A 24815-nucleotide genomic window follows, 5' to 3' on the forward strand; every position below is an offset into this window, starting at 1 on the left:
CCCATCCACTCTGGTGTGTGTGCACACATGCACAGAGCTTAATACCTTAATATGCACACACTCCTTAATGATGTGATTTTACAAAGTGACTTGGGTCTTTCAGCAAGTTACAGACGGGCTTCTTCTGGGCCTTCACACCATCACAGTGGCCTCTTTCAGTAGTGGCTCATGCCTTTTGGGACTGGTGGGGCAGAATCAGTGGTAACAATAGTTAGACCTAATGGTAGGCAGAACTAACAGAAGGGAGGTCCAGCCCCACCTCTTGAGATAATTTAAGAAGGGAGGCGGGGAGATCACCAACCAGAGGCGTAACTAGGGAAAACGGCGCCCGGGGCAAGCACTGAAATGGCGCCCCCCCACCGCACCCCCCCCAACATACTACATTATACTTAGGTTTTTCCTCACAAGCGCCCGCCGCCGCCGCCAAGTCCCTGGTGGCACAGTGGTAAAACTGCTGCCCTGTAACCAGAAGGTTACAAGTTCGATCCTGACCAGGGGCTCAAGGTTGACTCAGCCTTCCATCCTTCCGAGGTCGGTAAAATGAGTACCCAGAATGTTGGGGGCAATATGCTAAATCATTGTAAACCGCTTAGAGAGCTCCGGCTATAGAGCAGTATATAAATGTAAGTGCTATTGCTATTGCTATTGCTAAGTCAGGCCATCGACTGGCCGCCAGGCGCTAGCAAAGCAATGGGGGGGCGCAGGCGGCGCGGAAGGGACCTCTCGTGGGGAAGGGGGCACCGATGTGCTCCCTTGACTGCTGCAGCGCTGCTGCACTGAGCAGGAAACATTTGTATTAACAAAAAATTAAAAAAAAATTTAAAATTTGGTCATGGCGGCGCCCCCCACGTGACCAGAAAAGATGGCGCCCGGGGCATGTGCCCCCCCTGCCCCCCCTATAGTTACGCATCTGTCACCACCCATGTTTTTCTCCCGTCTATAAAGTTGTTTGCCTCAACCAAAATCTCACTATTCACACCACTGCTTGGCAGTTGGTTATTTAGTGCTACTGTTGTCACTGGATCATGGAACAGATTATGGTTTGCTCAGCTGCTGAGTGGGGTTCATGCGAGCTACCACTGTTCATAGGCTGCAGAAAGCAGAACTCTGGTTTGGGAGAGGACAGCAGTTTTCTTGGAAAGAATACAATGGCGATGGGCTGGATTCTGAATCAGAGAAATGGGTTATAGTGAGCTCCCCCCACATCTAGTCAACAATACAGGAGCAATCTTTTTATGAGGCAAAGGCCGTTGCCTCAGGCAGTAGATTAGTGGGGTACCAGCAGTGAAGGATGGTGCCATTCCACCATTACCATTGGAGTACCTCTTTGGGACCACTCTGACCCCTGCAAGATTTGCAAAGAGTGCCTCTCCTCACGCTTCTTGCAAAACGCATGAGGAGAGAAGAGTCCACTGGCAACCTTCCCTCCCCCCCGCCACGTGCGCACACACACATACACACACACACACGTTTGCCTCCCCCAACTTTCAAAGTTTGCAAGGGTCAATGTTGAAAGGAAGCTGATGTACAGCAGGGTCACAGGGCAAGGCAGCCTTTGGTGCTGTGCCTCAAACGCCACAATATCTTGGAAGAGAGCTGGTCTTACAGTAGCAAGCATGAACTGTCCCTCTTTGCTAAGCAGGGTCTGCCCTGGTTTGCATTTGAATGGGAGACTACACTTGTGAGCACTGTAAGTTATTCCCCTCAGAGGGTGGGGCCTCTCCAGAAGGAGCACCTGCATGCAGAAGGCTTCAAGTTCCCTCCCTGGCATCTCCAAGAAAGGGCTGAGAGGGACTCTTGCCTGTAACCTTGGAGAAGCCATTGCCAGTCTTTGTAGACAGTACTGAGCTAGATGGACAAAGGGTCTGACTCAGTAGAAGGCAGCTTCCCATGTTCCTTTGTCACGCCTGCAACAAACAACAGCACCAAAGCATAGGTTTTTGGAGGAAACAAGTAAGTAGACCTAGCCTAGGGTTAAAGCCTGAGGACACATCTGGCTGCTTGAGACAGAATACACCCTTTTTGGAATAAAGCTTAGTGAGTTGACTAATGGGGTTTTTTAGTGTGTAGAATTGACATATTAAGGGGACCCCCCCAAAAAAATACCTTTTCCTATTTATAGATAGATAGATTTATAGGCTGCTTTTATGCAGGCCTGTAACCAGCCTCAAAAAAAAATTGCGGGGGCGGGGGGGGGCGTGCAGAAGTCAGCGGAGGCAGATTATGAACTGTTCAGTGAAAACAGTCAGTGAGGCTGGCTGGGGAGGAAAGAGAATTTTTTGGTGTCACCAGCTGGCTACGGGGCCTGCTTTTATGTTCATGTATTACAGTGTAGTAATGCCATGCCTTTCATGCACAGCAGTAGAGTGCCGGCAGTTCTTAATTCTAAGAGAGAAAGTGCTTGCTTGCGAATGAGACGTAGCAGCAGTTCTTACCATTCCCTTAGAATAAGATGGCAGACAGCCCAGTATCTCCAACGAAGCACATTCCACTTGAGTAATTCACAAAACATGTTTTCCCCCCAGGTAGTTCACCTACATCCTCTAGTGAGCCAGCGTGGTGTAGTGGTTAGAGTGCTGGACTAGGACCGGGGAGACCCGAGTTCAAATCCCCATTCAGCCATGAAACTAGCTGGGTGACTCTGGGCCAGTCACTTCTCTCTCGGCCTAACCTACTTCACAGGGTTGTTGTGAAAGAGAAACTCAAGTATGTGGTACACCGCTCTGGGTTCCTTGGATGAAGAGTGGGATATAAATGTAAATAATAATAATAATAATAATAATAATAGAGAAGGACATTCAGTACCTGTAAATTCCAGCACTGCAGTCATTTCTCTGGCTGCTGGAGTATCCACTCATCAGTATATCCTAGAGATTTATTGGAAAAGATGTACTTTCTATTATCATGAGTTAAGTGTTGCAGCACAAGGTAGATATTCAAAGCTGCAATGAGAGCTTTTTAGACCTGTATATTGTGCAACCCTTTATCTAGCATTTCTAGCTCCTACTAGCTGGAAACTCTCCAACTCTGCTGATTCCCAATCCTTTCTGTTTCTCAACGGTGTCAAACAGGGATGTTTTTCTGGAATCAATGCAAGCAGGCAACTTTAAAGAGCGTTGCCTCCCCAAGCTGGAAGAGAAGCTCAGCATTGTACCCATAGGCAGTGATGCACAGGGAAGTGGACTCAGTAGAGAGAGAAAATTTAACACACAAACCCTAACCCTTGCAGCCATTTCCACCACTTTGTAACCAAATGCTCTTTATTCCTTTTTTCAAATCCATATTTACAATAGCAACATGACTTTAACTCTGAATGTTAGTAGGAAAATACATGTTTTAAGGCCAAGAACTGAAAATACCCACATAAAAAATAAGCTTTCTTAGGCTTAGTTATGGAGTTTGCCAGCTACGAGATAAGTGCAATAGAAGAGAGAAGAGGAGAACAACAGGCATTACACAATTTATGAATTAAAATCCTATACAGGATGAATCTCTACAGCCCCTCTTAAAGGACTCTGGTTTCATGGCGTGCTCAGCGGGATAGTGAAGTTGAGGGTTTAGTGTGGTGACAGAATCCCATTTCCCCTTGGGCATGTAAATGCTGAGTAAGACTCTGAATAGGGTTGACAACCTATGTTCCATCATTCTTCTAAGCACATTGTTAAAATACTGGAGTGAGCTTCAGGTCAGGACATTCAAGCTGTCTCTCTTTTAAAAGGTGGCAGTGTGAAATGATAGAATGTTAGAGGCATGGCTTATGAAAGTGCTTCAAAAAAAAAAAAATATATATATATATATATATATATATATATATATATATATATATATATATATATAATTTTATTTTATTTTTATTTATTTTTTTAAGGTGCAGCTTTCCAAATCAGTCAAGTGAGCAGTATCTGGCCCTTCAGCACTAGAAGAGAAAACACAATCTAGCATGGGTTCTTCTGTTTAGGCCTTTGTGTCACTGATTTACATTTCTCATACTTGGAAGTGTGGAGGTAAGGGTAGGATATTATTCCATTTCCGTCCATGACAAAGGTCTTTTCCTGGAAGGAGGCTGATGTGAGATGATCTCCAGAAGGTATTGCTCACATTTGTTACAGATGTCCACAGAAGGCCAATCTGTCATGATTTTTGCACGACAAGCAAGGGGTAACGATAAACGGTGGGGCTCAAACACAAGAGGCACTCTGGAAGTTACAAGGAGAAACAATTCAGACAATTTCCCGACATTTGTATTCTCCTACGTCCTCTCTGTAGAGTCTGCTAGGTGAAATGTCAGTGGAGTCAGAACTAATTTCCTCTGCAAACCTCCCACTTAATTTTTTAAATACGATCTTGCTATGACTTCCATTATTGGAAGTGTTAGTAGCTTGTAAGTGCTGAGGATTTCATACGGAAGACTGCTATTCTTGAGTGGCCAAAAATCCTAGAAAAACTTCAGGAAAGGGCAATAGGGACACATGCAAGTCATTCCTATAATAACCCTAATTGGAGGCGGGGAGATAATTTATTTGTGATCTATGATCTTTTTGTCTCTCCTCTTGATCCTTATTGGTATCATCTTCAAGAGTGGAGTGAGACTCTGAAATATCTCCTGTTGGATCAGACTGAAACTTATCACCCATTAAGTAGAGATGTGCATGAATCATGTTTTCAGATTCAATTTGAATTCAGATTTAAACTGGCCAATTTGATTTTGAATCAAACTGGCCCAAAACAGGCAGATTCAAATTTGAACCTGTGCAACCTATTTTTGTGCCTTGTTTTAAGGTGGTGCCAAAATGTCCTTTAAAAGTTGTCAAATCAATCCAAGTTTGAATCTGGCCGATTTGATTCAAATTGAATTACGCTTTTTAGGGGTGATTTGGTTCAGCCAGATTAGAAATGAATCAATTCAAATTCGATTTGCACTTCCCTACTGCTGAGGTCTGAAAGAAAACAAACACTGTCCCTAAACTTGGGCCTTTGTGCTTTTCTTCAAGGAATTGACAAGACCCTTTAGGCTATCTTTTTCAAAGGTTTTACAAATACAGAGGACTCAAATTCTGAGAATTGTTCTCATGTTCAATGTACAAGGCAGAAAAGCCCATGAGATATGAATAGCTCTCTCTCTATTCAACGTAGAGGTCATTCAGACAATCAAAAACCGTGCTCCACCTGGGTTTGAGAGCTGTGTGTGCTCTCAGTTTTTGGTTGTGTGGAAGCGAGGTTAGAGGAAAACCCGGGTAGCTTTTGATCTTACCTTGTTTGCACACAACTGAGAACTGGGAGCACACACAGCTCCCAAACCCAGGTAGAACACATTTTTTTGATTGGGTGAATGACCTCCTAGTCTATCTATTCTCATAGTTATTTAGGGCAGTTCCTATTAGCCATTTTGAGGAGAAAGAGAGAGTATACATGTGTTAACACGGTTCAAATCTTGCTCTCTAAATGTACAGTGAAAGATGTTTGAACTCTTATTTGTTATGTTTGTATGCCACCCCAAACTTGCTTCTTGAGTGGTTTACAACAAACAAACTTAAAACTGTTTAAAACTCTGACCTCGAAGAATCCCAGTGTTCTACTTCATATAAGAGCTGTGCAGTTTTCTGATCCTGCGGGACCAGGTTGTCTTCTTTGCTCAGTTTTACTACCTTAAAGAAGTTAAGTGGAAGACGTATACAGGGTCTGACCGGCATGGACATCTAGACAGGACAACCATGACACTAACATTATACCAACATAACAATGCAGACAATTCTCATTTACCTTTGTGTAAAAAAAAAAAAACTTTATAAGCATTGCCTTAAAATTATAGCAGGAGTTTGAGGTTCTTTAAAAAGTCACCCAACAATGAGCTCAAAGGGTTGTTGGGTGACTCCAGCTAACCAAGTGTACTCGTGAAGCTATAGTAAGTCAGAGCAAGAAGCATCTACTAAGAGAACACACCAGTGAGAAACCAAGCAACTGGCAAGCAATCCAATAGACATTTTACACTTGGCTTTTTAAAAAGCCTTCAGTGGAACTCCTAAAGGCTCTCAAGTGAACAAGAGTACAGGGCCTCTTCTGGGTTAATATCGTTACACAAATGAAAGTTGTTTTTGAAAGGAAAATGTACCTTAATGCAGCAGTCCTTGCAGATCACACTGAAAGAAAAACAGAAGATGCCTCTTAGGAACATAGGAAGCGGTCTTCTACCGAGTCAAACTATTGGTCCATCTAGCTCAGTATTGTCTACACAGACTGGCAGCAGTTTCTCCAAGGTTACAGGTGTCTCTCTTAGCCCTATCTGGAGATGCCAGGGAGGGAACTTGGAACCTACAGTAGGTGCTAGGGATGTGTCAAACTGCAGGGTTTAAAACTGAGGGTTTACACAATCCCTTTAAAATGGAGGAGAAGAGGTCCATACCTGCTGCTCCTTGCCTTGCCACTACTTCTGTAATGGTGGCACTCCCCCCAGCTATGACCGTACACAAGTGGGGTGTCTCCCAACTGCTCCTGTGTGATGCTGGCATGCACCTGGCCTCTGCACATGCAAACTTTGCAAGGTATGCCTCTCCCCATATTCCTTGCCAAGTTTGCAAAGAAGTACAAGGACAGGAGGCGGCGGCTGGCAACCTTCCCTCCTTGCTGCCCTACATCACTTTCAAAGCCTGCCTGTGTTCATTTTGAGAGGGGGCTGAACCTCCACTAGGTTCAAGGGCAAGGCACTGCAATGCTCTGGATTAGTGCCTTCAGACTAAATGTACCTTTCATCCCAGGGTTAAGTTCTGAGCAAAACACAGTTCTGCAGGTGTGAAGCAGAAGCCAGCTGCCCAGATTGATTGGCTGGCTGGCCTCTCCATGTCTCCCCTCCTCCCCCCACAAATAGATGGCACAGTTCTGCCCTTAAGTGTCTTTAAAGAACAAAATTAGGCACACACAAGTGTTTCTGCTGGGATCTTTAAAATTAAATGGCAGACATCCCACCTGAAGCGGGCATGGGAGAGGCAAAACGGATAACAAGTCAGCATTTGCACGAGAGGGGCAAAGGATAAGCAAGTCAGCATTCGTTTTGGTGGCAAGTACCCCTTGTCATCTCATTTGTGAATCTTGGAGCAGTAGCGGCTCATCCTGTAGAGCCCAGGGGGGTACCAAAGGAGGCAGCTTGGGTTGCTCCTCTCTCTCCTGCCACTCCCAAGAGCTGTGCTGCCTGCAGGCTGGACATCCTTCAGATGGGGTTGCCTCCTTTGGTGCCCCCCTGGCTTATCAGGATGAGCCACTACCGCCTTGGGAAGAAGCCATGTTTACCCCGTAGGAACTGTACATACTTGTAATACTATGCATTTCTACTGAAGTAATGGCTGGTTCTAATGACTTGACTAGCAAGCCAGAGGTTGCCAGTTTGAATCCCAGCTGGTATGTTTCCCAGACTATGGGAAACACCTATATCGGGCAGCAGCAATATAGGAAGATGCTGAAAGGCATCATCTCATACTGACATACGGAAGCGGCAATGGTAAACCCCCTCCTGTATTCTACCAAAGACAGCCACAGGACTCTGTGGTTGCCAGGAGTCGACACTGACTCGATGGCACACTTTAATGGCTGGTAGCTTCCCCATACGAAATCCTAATAGTTTTACACTAGAAACATAATGTGGATACCAGCAGGTTAGAATAAATCACCTAGGAAAAAGCAGCTTTCTTGAAAAGCTTAATTACTGAGGAAATGTATTTGTGCAGGAGCCTCCGGTACATTATCCCATTGCTTTCTTCACTACGTCTGATCAGCTGCCTCAACTCAGTGCTTCAATAAGAAGAGACAAATTTTCTGGTGACCTTTCTATTGAAGATTTCTGTAGTGAAATGCATTACAGAGCAGCGTTACAGAGAGCAAGTGGTCTTCACTTCCCTGCACTGATCAGCCCTATAAACACTCTCTTGTATCATGTGAATGATGTCTCAGCAGCAGCAACTAAAGTTCAGCAATTCTATAGCTGATTTGCGAGACCAGGTCAAGATTTCCCCCTCTTAGCTAGTCAGTTTAGGGGAAACACTTGACTGGGTTACAGGGTAATCCACTCATAAGATGGGCTACATTGCAGCATTCATCACTATGCCTATTGAGATGCAATGTTACACCTACAATAGTTGCTAACTATTGTGGGTGTACAGCCACCTAATGGCGCAGTGGGGAAGTAACTTGCCTAGGGAACAAGAGGTTGCCCATATGAAGTTGCTTTTCTAAATTTGCTCTCTGTATGATTTGCAAAAGCCACCTAATTGCACAGCGGGAAATGACTTGCCTAGCAAGCATGAGGTTGTTGGTTCGAATCCCCGCTGGTATGTTTCCCAGACTATGGGAAACACTTATATTGGGCAGCAGCGATATAGGAAGATGCTGAAAGGCATCATCTCATACTGCATGGGAGATGGCAATGGTAAACCCCACCTGTATTCTACCAAAGATAACCATGGGCTCTGTAGTCGCCAGGAGTTGACACTGACTCGACATCACAACTTTACTTATTGTGGGTATAAGGTTTGATAGTGGGGTTTACAGTAGCTTTGCCCTTCCAGTTACAGAGGCTCAAGTCAGCTTACCTACTACAGAGATGACACAGGTAAGGCCAGATGAAGAACTGGTTCTGACAAAAGGCACACACCTATAGGGAGAAAATTGCCTGTGTGCTAAATGTGTTTCTTAAAAAATGTTTTAATACTATGAAATGATACAAGCCACACCAAATCCTAATATTTTTACACTAGAGACATAATTTGGATACTAGCAGGTTAGAAGTTAGGATTGAAGCTACAGGTTCCCCCATGATGGTAAATCTGTAGAGGCCGTCCATCCTAATGCTACAAGACATACATGCTATCATGAGATCAAGTCTGTACAAGTGTAAAGCAGGCAGAACACACAAACATGAGGACAACCAAGGTAACGTGTCAATCTGATTGGCATTGCCTTAGGCCTAAGACAAGAGGCTCAGCGTTTTCACAGGTGATGGTCTACATATCCTGTATTTGTAGCTTGAATCAAAAAGCTAGAATGTACATTCCAATAACTTCTGCTTTCTATATTTATACATGCACACACTAGAACTTACAAGTCATGTACAGTAGAAGTTGGGAATGGGGAGAAGAGACATAGCTCGGTGGTAGAGCCCAGCATGCCGAAAGCCCCAGGTTCAATCCCATGGATTTCTTGGTATGGTGCCTGTTGCTTCTGCTCAAAACAACCAGCCTCAGAATATGTCTGTATATTTACACTTTTTTTAAACAGTTTGTTGTGTCTCTGCTGGTTACCTGCAGACTAACATACTACTCTCAAACCCTTCTCTATATCCCACTTTGTTCCCTTCCCCTCCTGCATACCAGGATGTTTCTTTCTCAAATATAACAATTGCTCAAAGTAATGGCACCTTAATATCATCACAGGGTAGAGGAAGACCCCCTTCTGAAATCTTAATTGTAAATATTTTCTCTTCCTTCCTTTTGGCTTTGCATTCTTCCAGTGTGCAGGGCCAGACCTGAAATGCCAGACCTAGGGTGGTGTTTTTTTTGTTTTGCTTGTTTACAAACACAAGTTGTGAACAGTACTCCATTTGGCCTCACTTGCAGATTGGTCAATGAAAACAGAAGCTCTAAACTGTGGAATAAGCCAGTCTCTTAATTTGTCTGAAGTTTTTATAGTCTGAAAAGGTTCTTCGATATCAAGAGTTGCATAAACCATGACAGTTGTCCCTCTTATAGGTTTAATTACTACTAGCCATGGCTACTGTGACCCACCCCCTTGCAAGCACAACAGCAAGTGGTTGATTAACAGCAGCACCATGGCGCTGGCTGTGGTGTTTCCATGATGGGCACAAGAGCCATTCCATCCCATGCCAGCAACTTTGTTGGTCAGCACAGCAACTCCTAGGAATGGCCCTTTAGGCTTGGTTTGGCAGCAGTGAACCAAGGCTCAGTGCTGTTTCAACAGGATTGAAAAGCCAGCATATACTGGCATTTTAAGATCTAGGACCACCAAGAGACACAAAACAAACAAAATGCACTGTCAACCACTTGGAAACATAGAGAGCATTGCTATGCTACAGGATACGTTGAAACCAAAAGAATTACTAGTTCATAGTGAATATGAACTAGAAGAATGACTAAAACTTAGTGAATACCTGGGTTCTTGAAGATATACTGCAACTGGCTTTTTGACAGGAATCCTTCATTTCAGTAATATACTCAGCATATTGTGTCCTCATCAAATCTGCAATAGTTGGCAGTGACCATCTTGTAGGCATCTGATTGCAGTTGGACAACAGCTAGGAATTAAACATTTGTCATTTGTTATATTTCTTCCCTAGAGTAAAACTGAAATCCATACTAGTGGTAACAGATAATATGAATGACAAGTTTTCATTTAGAATGGCTTAAATGTAGAATTTAAAGCAAGCCATTCTGGAAGATATATTATCAACTTTCTGTAAACTCAGGAGGCAGAGATCTTTGGATCTTGGACCAATTGCTGTGTTCCCTCCAAATTAGAGTCCTGGAAACCAACAGTAGCATACCCAAAATGGCCACTTAATGGTTTTTTTTTTTTAAGTGTTGTACACTTTCATGGTTAAAGGCCAGTATGTATTGTGTGTGTCTACAGAGTCTTGGTATGCAGTCTTTTGAGATGTCCCACTTCTGCTAAGAGGGCTACCTACATATTTTTTAGCCTCTCAATGTGGAACACAGCTTGAAGGTTCCAACACCTTGAACATCCTGTAGATACAGTATTTGAACAAACTCTGGAAGAGGACAATGACCTTCAAGACAGGAGGCACCAGAGTTTTGTTCTTGCTGCGGCTCTGAATTCCTTTCACTTCATGGCTGCCGATCAATGGCAGATTAGTGCGGAGGCAGAGGAGGCATCTACTCAATTATAGCTACACCCTTGGACCTACAAGAAGTCTGTTAGTACTGAGTAGAGGGATGAGAGAAAAGGAGATAGATGAGAGGTGGGGTGCTAGGTTTCCCTCACCCAGAGTACATGTACTAAACTAAGAACACTTACACAAGTCCCTAGAGAGGCACCATTAGGACAGCAGTGGAAGAGTGAGGTAATTCGTAACATCTCCTTCAGACACTGGGCACAATTCAAAGTTAAGTATTTGCTTTCATTGAATTCAGTGGGAGAAGAGTTTAGCAAGTGCTTTAGAGCTTAATTGAGCAACATAATGGGAGTCAAAAGCATAAGATGGGTTGTGCTCAGATTAATGAAGTGTCAAAATATATTCCAAATTCAAAGTACTGTTTCCCCACATAAGCGTGAAGCAACCAAGTCTTAAAGAAGTTCTCCATTATAAGAATGTGCACCAGAAGTTCTCATTTTACTTCCATGTAAAGTTATCTGCAATATTCCTTGAATTCTCAAATTATTTGATCAAGCTGGGAAATTAAGTTTAGGGAAATCAGCTTGCCTGCAGATTACCTTTAAAGGACCCCAAGTGACCAGCTTGGCTCCTATTTATTGTTTTGTTTTTATGCCACCTTTCATAAGGCATCCCAAGGTGGTTTACAAAGGTTAAAGTAAAATTTCATAAACATCACATGTAAAACATTAAACTCAGTTAAACAGTAAAAGCCAACACACACCAAAAAAACCACCACCGTAAAAAAAAGACAAACAGAAGCAGGAAAGCTGAAAAACCTAGCAGCCCCTAAGGGGTAAAAGCCTGAACAAATAAAAAGGTCTTTAGTTGTTTTTTAAAAGGAGCCACAGATGCCAAAGAGCAGACATTCACTGGGAGAACATTCCAGAGCTTGGGGGTAACAACAGAGAAGGCCCTGTCCCATGTGCACAACAATTTAGCCTCTCTCAATGTCAGTGTTCCCTCTAACAGGGATTCCCAGATGTTGTTGACTACAACTCCCATAATCCCCAGCCAAAGGCCATTGCAGCTGGGGATGCTGGGAGTTTTAGTTCACATCTGGGAATCTCTGTTAGAGGGAACAGTAGTCAGCACATGGAGCAAAGGCCCCCCTCCAATGACCTTGTTGGGCAGGCAGAAATCCTTGAGAGCAGTCAGTCCTCTTGATTTTTCTTCTTCTTTATTTTACAATAACAGAGCTACGTATTTTGACAGTAATGGTCTCTGAAGCAATAACCAAAACTACAAATATTCTAGTTTATGAGCAAGGGAAGGATGTTACTTATAAAAAGGTCCACCCAAGCCATGTGCATAAGAAACAGTCTGGATAGCATCTTAAGTTCATCTGTATATTTAAGACTGCTGTCATACATAGCCAAACAATACCTCTTTTGCTAGCTTAGATAGGAATCAGACAGACTTATGGCATTTTATTAGTTTCCCTTGGAAAATTGACAAGCAGAGTTAGTCATGCTTATATTAAATGAAAATTTCACAAGTACTTATGACTTTTGAAGAGAGGCGTTTGGTCATTTGGGCTTGTCTATAGTTTCCCCTTCCCAGTGCCTTACCTTAATTTCTGGGTCAGACTGGATGCAATTCAGCCGTCGTTTTTTCGTCTTTGAGGTGTCCATACTGATGTTTTGGTCAGAGAAAATGTTATTCATTGAGAACTTCTGAGAGTCTTCTGAAAGCACACACACGAGACAAAAATATGATACTGATAGTGTGTTGTGTTTTCCTAGAGTTAGTGATACAAGAGAGGTTATTGGCTCCATAACTTACAGTCCACGTAATATATGTCTGGTTTAAGTGTTTTCTCTTCCTTAAAAACCTTCCACAAGGCTCTATCCCAAGGAGATACTACCTCCCATATTTTGGACACTGATTTTTGTTCATTTTGGAACATACCTCCAATATTCTGAGTGTCAACTACTCTAGCCTTCCCTTCCTCCACTCATGTCTCCTTGAACAATGCCTTAGCCATTTTGTGCAGCTTCATCTTTGTTAGTCTTCCATATTTTGCTTTGGAGAGCTGTGAACGGTTAAATGACATCCACTAATTGCATTAGAACCTAATCCTATCAGATCCAGATCATTTCTCCCAGTTGTGTATCATCTACAAGTCTGCTAAAAATCCCTTTGCACATGCAAGAGGGATAACCCTAACCACTGCAGGATTGTAGTGTCAATTCCTGCTTATGACCACAACATTGCACTCTTAGTCCGACATACTTGTAAGTGGGTTTCTTGCTTGGGACCTTTACACCTCACCCTGCATCCCAACATTTTTTGAACCATCAGTTACCCTAGATCTAGTTGGGACATACTTTTGTGGTTGATCCTACTTTTCCCTGTAAAGGTGGGTCGAAGCTTGGGCGGATTTTTCACTTCCATCATGAGCCGCTCATGCAGACTTGGCTCTTGGCAGACTCTCTCTTTCACTTCCCGTGCTGAAACCTGCCAAACAAAATGCAATTAGGTTAGGGAAATAAGAACCAAACTCATCATATCTTTGAGAGTTTACTGGGTTATTTCAGTCTGAAATGCAAACAACTGTTTGCATGGTCCATTTTGGGGCAAGATCATTTGCCTTTGTGTAAACTGATACCTTAGTTTGCCTAAGGAAACATGGGGACATTAGTTCTCTCTCTGAAATCCTTTTTTGAAAATTAAGATATTGCTGGCTTTAAATAATTGAAGTAGGCTGAAGTGTCAGGTACCTTTGCTAAACAGTGTTGTCTCATCGCTTTCAAAAGATTCCTCATAAACATGGAACCACCTCACAAGAAGATAACTGGTCAGTCACTTTGTGTGGAGACCTATTCATGTTTTAAAAGAGATGAGCTGGGAAGCTAGCAAGACAGTTTTGACTTCTACTTCACACAAGGTCACACTGAGTGCTTCAGAGCACATGCTGCATTCACATGCAACATAGAACCAAGGGTCCAATGGACCCACGGCCCACCCCGTGTATTTACCTGTCCTCATTCAGATGTAAGGGCCAGGACCTGAACAGCAGTCAGCGAGACTGCAGGTGGGGGAGGGGGGGCTGGCTGCACAGGAGGGGGAACTGGCTGCTGGGCTTCCTCCTTTGAATGAAGGATAGCCGCAACAGCCAATCAGAATGGAGAGAGGGAGGAGCTTCCTCCCTCCACTCCAGTTTAGAAGAATCCAGCCTCCTTTTCTGAATTTGGAATTCAGGTAGGAGCAGCAGAACTCACAACAGACTGAGGGTTCAAACTGGAATTTGGGGCATGAAACCTTGGGTCACTTTTCCAGTGGGGCAGAGGTTTCATGCATTCAGATGTACAAGAAATCCAACCTCTGCCCAGTTTAACTCTGGTTTCCTGTTTTGTGCGAATGAGGCCTCTATGTATTAAGCAACAATAAAGAAAACTGGAGCCTATGAATTGTTGCCAGTCCAAAGAGCAGACACGCTGAAAATAGTTCCAAAGGTGGAGACCAAACCAATTTAGCAAGGCTATTGTTCAGATACTGTTGCAGATGCAAAATTCTGCCAGCTGGCTGAATAACACTTACTTTGCGGAGAGCATAGCGCTTGTTTTTGATATCATCCACCACTGTGTTATATGGGTAGCGGGTACACTTTTCTGGAGGAGCCCTAGGCTTGTGCAGCCTCACACCCTTCTGCAAGTCACCAAGCACATCTTGCCACAAGCCAGCCTGCAAAAAAGGAGAAGGGGGAAAAGGAGGGAGGAGGAAGAAAAGTAGGAAAAAAGCAGCCCACACTAAAGCAAGTGTCATACCCTACAGAGGATATCTTGCATTTAATATGGCAAATGACTACTGAAATGGAAGTTCTGAAGAGTCAGAGATATTTGCTCAAAGATTCTTGCTGTACTTCTCAAACAGACCAAGTTGCTCAGTACTATTATTGATATTAGGGAGGTGCAAATTGTTTCAAGGTTGAATTTTTCCACTCTGATCTGGTCTATTCAAGTGATTCCACCTTGAAACAAATCTGCCCAGTCACACGGGCCAAATTCGAGCTTGAATCGAATCTCCACAGATTTGATTCTAATAGATTCAGGTTTCCCTTATTCATTTACCCCAGATTCCTAGTTTTCTTTTCTTTCTTTTTAAAGCTAAACTCTAGCCCTTTTAGAAGTGGAGTTATGGAACAAAAATATGTGGTCACTATTCTGCTCAACTGCTACAATTTTTGAAGTCTTTAGACTCTTCGGTGTGTTATGTCTTTTCCGCATAGTGAATCCCTATGAGTATTCATTGAACACCAAAGAGTCTAAATGCTTCAGAAATTCCTTTAAAAGTCCCAAGTACCCAACTGGCTTGCAGGTTGGGGGGTGATTGGCACCCAATGTGCCCTACCCCCCAACCCACTTTGGACCACCTTCGTGCTACCCATGGGGAGTAATGGGGCCTCTTTGTATCCCCATTATTCCCTATGGTGATGCACTTTCATTTCCACTAAATTCTACAATTGACCCTTAAAAAACTAGAACTAGGGATTAAGGCTGTCATGCTTAAGATGTGTCATGGTCACCATTTACATCCTGAGATAAAATGTAACACCAAAATGACTATGGGCTTTAAAAAGAGCAGAAGGAATTCATGGTCATAAAGTCATAACACACCAAAGAGTCTAAACACTTCAAAAATCCCTATTAAAATAAACTGAGTACCCCACTGCCTTGCTGGTTGGGGGGTAGTTAGCACCCAATGTGCCCTACCCCCCAACACACTTTTGACCACCTTGACACAACCCACGGGGAGTTATGGGTCTGCTCTGAATCCCTATTATTCCTTATGGTGGAAATATACAAAATCAATTAAAACTAAAGAATTTAAAAAATCAACCAAGTGCCCCACCACCTTGAAATCTGGGTGGTAGGTGGCACCCATAAGGCCCTACTCACCACCCCACTTCGGTGCACCCAGGACCTTTAATAGTGGGTTGAATCAATTTGAATCTGAATCCAACCTAATCCAGCTCTAATCAAATCTGATTGGATTCAAGTTTGCAGATTCAAGTTTGAATTGAAATTTGACCTCAAATTTGTCACAGAAATTGATTTGTGCACATCTCTAATTGATACAATATGCTTAATGGAGACCTGATCTAAAATATGCACTGGGTTTATGGCACAGCATTTGCTTTAATTTCACTATGATTTGAAAACTAGTATTCACCCAAAGTTTATTTACGAGTCTACTTGAAATCCAATGGTTGATCCACAGGAAAAGAGCCATTAGATATAGGATACAGTAGAAACCAGTTCCAGGCAAAAATCTAATCCAAGAGGCACAAATGTACTCCTCTCCCTTCCTGGTCAGAAAGAGTAGTAATGAATATATGAATTGCTTTGAGCAGGAGCTGGACACTGCACACTTTTAAAACTATGGGGTGAGCATGGTGGATATGCAGCATTCATATACAACACTCTAGAATTGAAAGAAAGTTACTGGAAGACCTCACAGAAGGATCTCAAAATAGGCAGCTATTTGCATAGTGTTGCAGATGCTAACTGACCATCCTTTTGTAAGACCAATTGCCAACTAGCAGATCGTTGATTCAAGCGAGCCAGTGTGCTAGGAGATAGTCCCCTGATAAGTAGGAGTTACTCTTCAGCTTTCCAGGTAAGACATTATGATTATTTTACATTTATATCCCGCTCTTCCTCCAAAGAGCCCAGAGCAGTGTACTACATGCTTAAGTTTCTCTTCACAACAACCCTGTAAAGTAGGTTAGGCTGAGAGAGAAGTGACTGGCCCAGAGTCACCCAGGAGATATAATGGATGAATGGGGATTTGAACTCGGGTCTCCCCGGTCCTAGTCCAGCATTCTAACCACTACACCACGCTGGCTCCCATCTAGCTGAAGGGAATAGGCCAGAGAGAGAAACTGCTAAACATGCAACTTCCAGCTTCAAACAACAGTGACAAGAGGCAGAGAGATCAGATTGAGCATCTTCAAGCTAAACACCAGGGTGCAGTCATGGGGGATGGGGTAGGGATGGACTGCAGAAGTTGCTCTCGGGGAACCTGAGCACTGATTGTGCTGTCTGCTTATGGGAGTGTGTGTTTGCCTTCACTATGCTCTGGTTGTATATTTGTAAACAGAGCAAATCTTACAAAGTCAAAAAGCTACCCATACCCTGTTATTAGGCTTCTGCCTCTGAGAGTCTTCTTTCATATCCATTCTCCCCAAATCCTGAAAGATATAAAGGGATACCTTTGTCATTTGTTTGCTCCCCCTATAGCTGGCAGACTGCCTGCCTTCCCAGCCTCCTCTACCATTCTTCTTACATCTTCCAAGTCTCCAGTGCTCTCTCAACCAAAGGAGACTAGAGCTGCAGACAATTCCATTGTTCACTGCAAATTACTGTGACAGGATGTTCAGCCTGGTCTGACATCTCCCCAGTTCCTGGGTCACAAGCCTAATAGGTAGGGTGGCATCTAGCTTGGCCAGCTACTGCAAGTATGCAAGCCTTTCGAACCAAGCACCTCTCAAATTAGTGCACCTGCTTACAGAGATTGGCCTACAAGTTCTCATCCTTTTGCTTGGAAAACTGCGGGGCGGCCCCGTATTGCAGCACCTGAGGCAAGGTACCAAACGTTGCCTTGCCCCACAGACCCCTTTTAAGACCAATCCATGTAAGCAGCATGGAGGCTGGAGATAAAAGGTTGCCAGCAACCTCCTCTTCTCTCCTTGTGCTTCTTGCAAGCTTGGAAAGGAGTGTTTGCAACGCTTGCAAGAGGTCAGATCAGTCCTAAAGAGCTGCTCTGATGGCAGTAGAGAGCGGGGGGGGGGAGGAGAGCATCTTGCCACTCTGCCTCAGATAGCATATATGGGGTACCAGCAACCACCCCACCTCATGAAATGACTGCCCCTGAAAAACTGGGCATGAGAGAGTCAAAAAGCTACCCATACCCTGTTATCAGGCTTCTGCCTCCGAGAATCTTCTTTCACGTCCATTCTCCCCAAATACTGAAAGATATAAAAGAATACCTTTGCCATTTGTTTGCTCCACATGTAGCGGTTAGATTACCTGCCTCCTCAGCCTCCTCCACACTTCTTCTTCCAGGGATGCTCCCCCCAGTACCTCTTTGCAGCTCTGAATAGTGAACATGAGTTTCTGAAGCTCAATGTATTCAGCAAAGAGCACTCTGCAGATCACTGTATAATGACTGGCAGCTTCGGAAGGCTTGAGGAAGTGATCCTCACAGATCTAAAATGGAAACGTAGCAGTCAGTCGTACATCTTTCACGTATGAAAAGATTTTAGCATTAGAACAAGAGACTGAGTTTTTAAAGTTAGTCTGCTTTTAAAAGTAAGGAAAGTAGAGGGGGCAGTATATCTGTTGAATGCTGGGGAAAGGACAAGGCAGAGCCTATAGGACAGGGGGTCTCAAATGCTGTTGGACTCCAACTCCCATCATCCCCAGCCAAAGGCCATTGTGACTGGGGATGATGGGAATTGAAGTCCAACAATATCTGGGGACTCGGGTTTGAGAACGCCTGCTGTAGGGAGACAGAATATACATTTATTGCTTGGCCATATCTGCAGTGCTGCATGCCAAAACAGAACAAACAAAGAAACTATCCCTACTCCGCTTTCTGCTTTTGAAGAACAGACCTCTACATGTCAGCTCTGCTTCTACTGCTGCATGTCTTCAAGATTTTGAGTATGAAGATCACTCTCTTTCTAGTCTCTCATGTCCAAACAGGAGCTAAGATCCAGATTTACAGAACCAGAGATGGGTAGGGGACAATGCAGTTTAAAATTAGGGTTGGAGCTCAGGCCAGAGGCCCAACTCATTCTCAGACTCCCTTTGTCCAAAAGGTAACAGCTCTGAGCAGTGTTCTCTCTAATTTTCGGTGTGTGGAATTAGATTTGTTCTGGGTGGCAGTATCAAAATTAACTGAGCGGACATCAAAAAAATGTGTGAGCATGTACACACCTTAGAGGGAACACTGCCTCTGAGCAATTTTGACCTGAGAAGATCCTGATATATCAAATTGGCTGTTCTGATACCCCAATCCATAGAAATAGATGCAAGATCTACACACACACATAATTATCCATCCTGCCAATCACATACAGTTCAAGTTGTCACCTCTCCATCCAAGTGTAACAGATTAAAGCCTTTGTCTCAGAGTGGGTGACAAAATGGCAAATGCGGTTCAATGTAAGCAAGTGTAAAGTGATGCACATTGGGGCAAAAAACACCAACTTCACGTACACACTGATGGGATCTGAGCTGTCAGTGACAGACCAGGAGAGAGATCTTGGGTGGGGGGATGTGGACAGCTCATTGAAAGTGTCGTTTCAGTGTGCGGCTGCTGTCAAAAAGGCAAATTCCATGCTAGGAATAATTAGGAAGAGGATTGAAAATTTTAAAAAATGCTAATATTATAATGCCCTTATACAAATCTATGGTGCAGCCACATCTGGAATACTATGTATAGCTTTGGTCACTGTAGCTTAAGAAGGATATTGTAGAACTGGGAAAAGTGCAGAAGAAGCCAACCAAAATTATCAGGGGCCTAGAAAACCTTCCTTATGAGGCTAGGCTACTGCATCTGGGGCTCTTTACCTTGGAAAAGAGGCAACTAAGGGGAGACATGATCGGGGTGTATAAAATTATGCATGGAGTGGAGAGGGTGGACAGAGAGAGATTTTTCTCCCACTCTCACAACACTAGAATCAGGGGTCACCCCATGAAATTGAAGGTTGGGAAATTTAGGACCAACAAGAGGAAGTACTTTTTCACACAGAGCATAATTAATCTATAGAATTCTTTGCCTTGGGATGTGGTGATGGCCACCAGCTTGGATGGCTTTAAAAGGGGCTTAGACAGATTCATGGTGGACAGGTCTAGCAATAGCTACTAGTCTGGTGGCTGTGGGCCACCTCCAGCCTCAGAGGCACAATGCCTCTCAATGCCAGTTGCAGGGGAGCAACAGCAGGAAAGAGGACATACCTCTTGCCTGTGGGCTCCCCAGAGGCATCTAGTGGACCAATGTGTGAAACAGGATACTGGACTAGATGGGTCTTGGGCCTGATCCAGCAGGTCTGTTCTTATAGCAGCTCACATGAGGGGAGGGAATGCTTAACCATCCCTGGCAAGCTGCCTTGCTGGACTTCTCATAAAACTAATCTATATTTCTGGTAGAATTAAAATGCTGCCACCGCCACCCCTCTTATTGACGGAGCTTGAACTTCCCTGGACTTGGGATGGAATCCCAGGAAAAACTCTTTGCCTATTGGAAAATAGGAAATTGTACAAAAAAACTTCCACGTGTAGGTCTACACGTGATGAGAAAACTGATAGCTGCTGAGTGCTTGAGGATGCTTTTGCACCAGATAAATCCCCTTTCAACCCTCCCTTTTTCTTGTGTTAAAAACCAATTCTGAGAGCCTTGAAAAAAGAAAAGAACAAAAAAACAATTTTATTCATTTACCACAGATTGTTTCCATCTGAGGCTATTAGGTTTTAAATACACTCAAAACATACTTTGTATGCACAGAATACACAGAAAGGTCCTTATACAGCAGTCTCTATAAGGCATGCACATGCTCACAAGTTGTTGTTTTACTTCTCCTCAGTTAATTTTAGATCCTGCTCAGGTTGAATCAGGAAGGCTCCATTCTGAATGCACGTGCACATCTATCTTGCTACTGCTGCCCAGGGTAAAACTCATTCTATGCACAGATGAAAAAAATTAGAGGGAACCCTGGTCAGCACCATGGCAAGAATGAACGCCCAGCAACATAGGCATGCTGTGAAAAGAGTAAGAGGGAAAGTGAAACCTTGATGACATCTTGGAAGGAGACTGCTGGTTTCACTGTCTCTATGTTCAGCTTTAGCATAAGGCATATGAGCTTCTCCAGGGACTCGCTCAGCTCCCGTTCCATGTGGCTCTCAATTCCCCAGTCCAGAGCTTTATAGATCAGCTTTCCCAACAGTTCTGTCAGCTACAAAGGAAGCCCCACAGACCATTTTAGTTCAGACTACCAAAGTCAGGTTTATTCTGTGCAATAGGCAAATTGTTGTCTAAGCAACCAGGTTTTTTTAAATAGAACTCCTCTGATGCAATGCTTTCCAATTACACTTGGCCCCCTTCTCACACTGACCTACATAAAAATGCCCTAGATGGCATCAATTAGCAGGACAAGGCAACTTCAGAACGTAAACTAATCTCCACGCAAGTAACTGCTTGTTGCAAATGTTGGCTTGGGATGAACAGGCTTGGAAGTTAAAATTAGTTTTTTTACCAAGCCACTTCTATTGGTTGCCTTCCAGGACCAATAGCAACATTCTATTCTATTTATTCCAACAGGAAGCTGCCAATATTTTCTCCTTCGGGATAGCCTCAACCAGCATACACAGCCAGTTGTTAGACATTAAAGCTGCAAGCCTATGCACACTTATATTGAACTTAATGGGATTTATTTCTGAGTAAACACGCATAGGAGTAAACACGCATTGTGTTGCAAAACAAACATTTATTATGGCAGGTATTTGTATGCTCCTAGGCACCTTGCTGTAGAGAGTCCGGATGGCTGTCCACCAGGGATGCTACAGCAATTTCCTGCTCTGAGCAGGTGGTTGGAATAGAAGACCTCTAAGGTTCTTTCCAACCCTAAAATTCTGTGCTGTTGAATGAAGTCATGTTGCTCAGCACCATTAGGAAGTATTATTCCACTTTTAAAGAAACTAAATTTCCACCTTTTAGGGCTTCTTCCCCATTTGTTTACATTCCTTGCCACAAACCAACACTTCCTCTAGGGATGCAATCCTGCACTCAGTTATTCACACATTGTCCTACGGAAGTGAGCAGTCCTGTATACACTGCTTGGCACAGGATCAGCATTGTACTTCCCCATCATATATACCCTCCTCATATTATTAAAAATCCTCCTCTTCCAAGAGAAGTTTTAAGTGTAGTTTTAATCAAGTTCCCAGTTTAAACCATTTTAGCCTCTGCAGCATTGCTTTTAGTTCTGTGTTTCTCTTGTTTTTGTGTTGATTTTTGTTGTGTTCTATTGTTCTTGCTCCTCTTGTAATTAGGAGAGGAGAGCTGGTCTTGTGGTAGCAAGCATGACTTGTCCCCATAGCTAAGCAGGGTCTGCCCTGGTTGAATATGAATGGGAGACTTGATGTGTGAGCACTGCAAGATATTCCCCTCAGGGGATGAAGCTGCTCTGGGAAGAGCAGAAGGTTTCAAGTTCCCTCCCTGGCTTCTCCAAGATAGGGCTGAGAGAGATTCCCGCCTGCAACCTTGGAGAAGCCGCTGCCAGTCTGTGAAGACAATACTGAGCTACATAGACCAATGGTCTGACTCAGTATATGGCAGTTTCCTATGTTCCACCTTGAGCAGCAAGTTTTAAAGTTATTGTTAAGTTAAATGTAAAGTTATTTAGAACTTTTCTATTAAACTGTTTACATGGTCTTCGAACCTCTAAGCAGTCTGAAGAGGGAACTCCATTATGTTTATACAAAGTGGACATACCCAAGAATATTAGAGCTCGGTTATCCAAATCTTTAGGGTGCAGTCAGGCTTCCATTGACCAAAGCCCATGAAAACTCTGGCAAATAGCAGTCCCATTTATTCAAGTATGTAGGTGCCCCATTATCTCCCTCTTCTCAATCAAGCTGCATAGGACTTCACTGTGGCTCCCCCACCCCACAAGTTATTCACTTCAATCCCCCAAGATTAGTATTAGCAAGTTTGCCTGTTAATGGAGAAATACATTGTAATCTGTGTAAAGTGTTTTAGAAATGGCATTGCCTGCTTTTCAAAGTGGTTAACAAAGTTAGTGAACACAACAAAAGACAAAGAATACATCCAGCAAAAATACAAAGATACAAAGCAGCAAGAATAGATCTCAACACCTAAGTGATGTCAAGAAGAACTGTGCCAAAGTCTTACCTTATCTTCCAGCCAATCACTTGGTGGTGGTGGTTGTTGATTTGTATGACTATCTGGGACAAAATTCACTCAGATTATTTTTTGTTAAAAAGTGGTAGGGGAAGAGACAATTAATAGAGATGTAGGTTTCTCAACAGAAGAGCCTCTAGAAGTAGGAAGCTAAAGATGATTCAGTTTCACCAATTGCTTACAGCACAGACCAGAAATAGTACTGGTCCCACTCCCAGGTTACTGTTTATAATATAGGAAATCTCTCTTCTCCTTCTGAAGTTTAACACAGAGCATGTAGCTTTGATATCAATGTGTCACTTACTCCTGAGTAAACATGGATTGAGTTGTCATTACCAGTAAATTCAAGTTTCCAAATGTAGCGAGATTTGCATTATTAGAAAAAGTTGCTTGATACTCATTAATCCTAAAAATAACCGCTAACTGCCTTCAGAAGCATATCATTCCAAGAAAAGTTGAAAATTGGAAATTGAGCTTTGCTACCATAAGCTTTTTAATCTTATTTGCCCTGCTGCTTCTAGTTAGGTCTGGTATTCAATCAATTGCTTCCACTATTGTCACAGGAATTTTGTATGAAATAATATGCAGCTGCACAATCAATCACTGACTTGGCTATATATTTACACACTTACTACCAAGTTTACCACACTGAACTTATTTTGAAGTAGTGACTCAGAGCAAATTACAAACCAGCAGCAGGTTACTTTAAAAAAAAAAAATTGCAGTTGGAATTAGCATAGTTTTAACTTTTGTTCCCCAAAGGCTTTTAATGGAATTATGCTTCTGTAAAATTGCAGAGAAAGGCAAAGATATAACAGATAGGCTGCACTATTACTTTCTGTAACAACAGTGCTATCTTTAGTTAAAAGTCTGACAACATAATCCAATGCATGCTTACTCAGAGAGAAGCCCTTGTGTTGAGTGTGCTTACTCCAAGGTAAATGGGTAGAGACTTACAGCCCCAAGATATATGAATTTATAAATGATACCCAGCTCTGAAGTTGCACTTTCTAAATATCACCTTAGCTTTAAAGGAAATAATCCAACTCCCTAATCTTATACATTTCTTATTCAGAAATCCATTCAATTTTAACAGAAGTTGCTACCAGATAAGCATATTTAGAAATAAAGTCCTTAAAATAAGGAGATAAAATGTAAAGATATTGCCAAAGAAGAAGAAATATACTTGTAAGCTTGACAGAACAAGTCAAGTATCCACCATTTTAATTCTTACCATCAGAGTTATGTTTTATGGTAAAGGACACACTGCCGTCAGAATGGATGTAGACATTATCAACATCTAAGACTATCATCTGTAATGCAGAATCCTGAGCTACTATCTGTTTCATTTTACAGCAACATTGGAAACAAATAGCCCATGCTTGTTCCTCACTTATAGGCTGCTCATAATATCTCAGAAACTCAGCTAGTGATATTTTCATGAGCTCTTTTGTATACATCATGGTGTTTCTTGGCTTCTTCCCTCTTCCTATTTTTTTAAAAAATATAAATGCTTCACAAGTGAATAAGAAAAGTGATTACTGAAGCACTTTTATATGTTCATTACTATTATGGTTCCTTCAGGTGTTCTTTTAAAGTGGGAAAGTGGATGTCTTTTCTAAAAGGGAAAGTAGCTCCTTCATCCCATATAGTTACACAATTTCTTATTGAAGATAATTACGTTTGCTTGTATGAATCAGATATAATCACAACAGTCTCCTATTGTATTGATCTGGGCTCAGGTGAGTCACTATCTTCAACATGAATAGACCTGTACTGGCAGAAACATAAGACATAAAGCAAGATCCATGGGAAACATTCACTTTGTTCCAGCAGTGTGAAGCACAAGGAAGTCTGTAGTGTTCAGGGTTAAAGTGTGTGTGTGTGTGTGTGTGTGTGTGTGTGTGTGTGTGTGTGTGTGCGCGCGCGCTTTAACCCCTTTCCCCTGCTGTGGTCATGCTCCCGAATATACCTCAGACCCATGCAGTTGCTT

General features: G+C 42.9%; 1 protein-coding gene across 4 annotated transcripts; it reads right to left on the minus strand.

The window, feature by feature from the left end:
• Positions 1-3844: 3844 nt before the first annotated feature.
• On the minus strand, positions 3845-24357 carry LOC128349651 (protein spire homolog 1-like). Of its 4 annotated transcripts, none has more exons than XM_053306296.1 (14): positions 24057-24357; positions 22814-22866; positions 20691-20855; positions 17980-18105; positions 17808-17864; positions 17031-17087; positions 14435-14578; positions 13222-13351; positions 12463-12575; positions 10151-10294; positions 8577-8638; positions 6110-6137; positions 5554-5696; positions 3845-4196 (listed from the first exon to the last, which is right to left on the minus strand). In XM_053306296.1, exons 1-14 carry the CDS (start codon positions 24283-24285, stop codon positions 4019-4021), a joined length of 1629 nt encoding a protein of 542 aa, XP_053162271.1. In that variant the 5' UTR covers positions 24286-24357; the 3' UTR covers positions 3845-4018. The 4 variants fall into 4 exon arrangements, with proteins under 4 accessions (XP_053162271.1, XP_053162273.1, XP_053162270.1 ...); XM_053306298.1 differs by having other exon boundaries at positions 5554-5645; positions 12463-12578; XM_053306295.1 differs by having other exon boundaries at positions 12463-12578.
• Positions 24358-24815: the final 458 nt, after the last annotated feature.

The sequence above is a fragment of the Hemicordylus capensis genome, chromosome 3, assembly GCF_027244095.1.
Source record: "Hemicordylus capensis ecotype Gifberg chromosome 3, rHemCap1.1.pri, whole genome shotgun sequence".
Lineage (NCBI taxonomy): Eukaryota > Metazoa > Chordata > Lepidosauria > Squamata > Cordylidae > Hemicordylus > Hemicordylus capensis.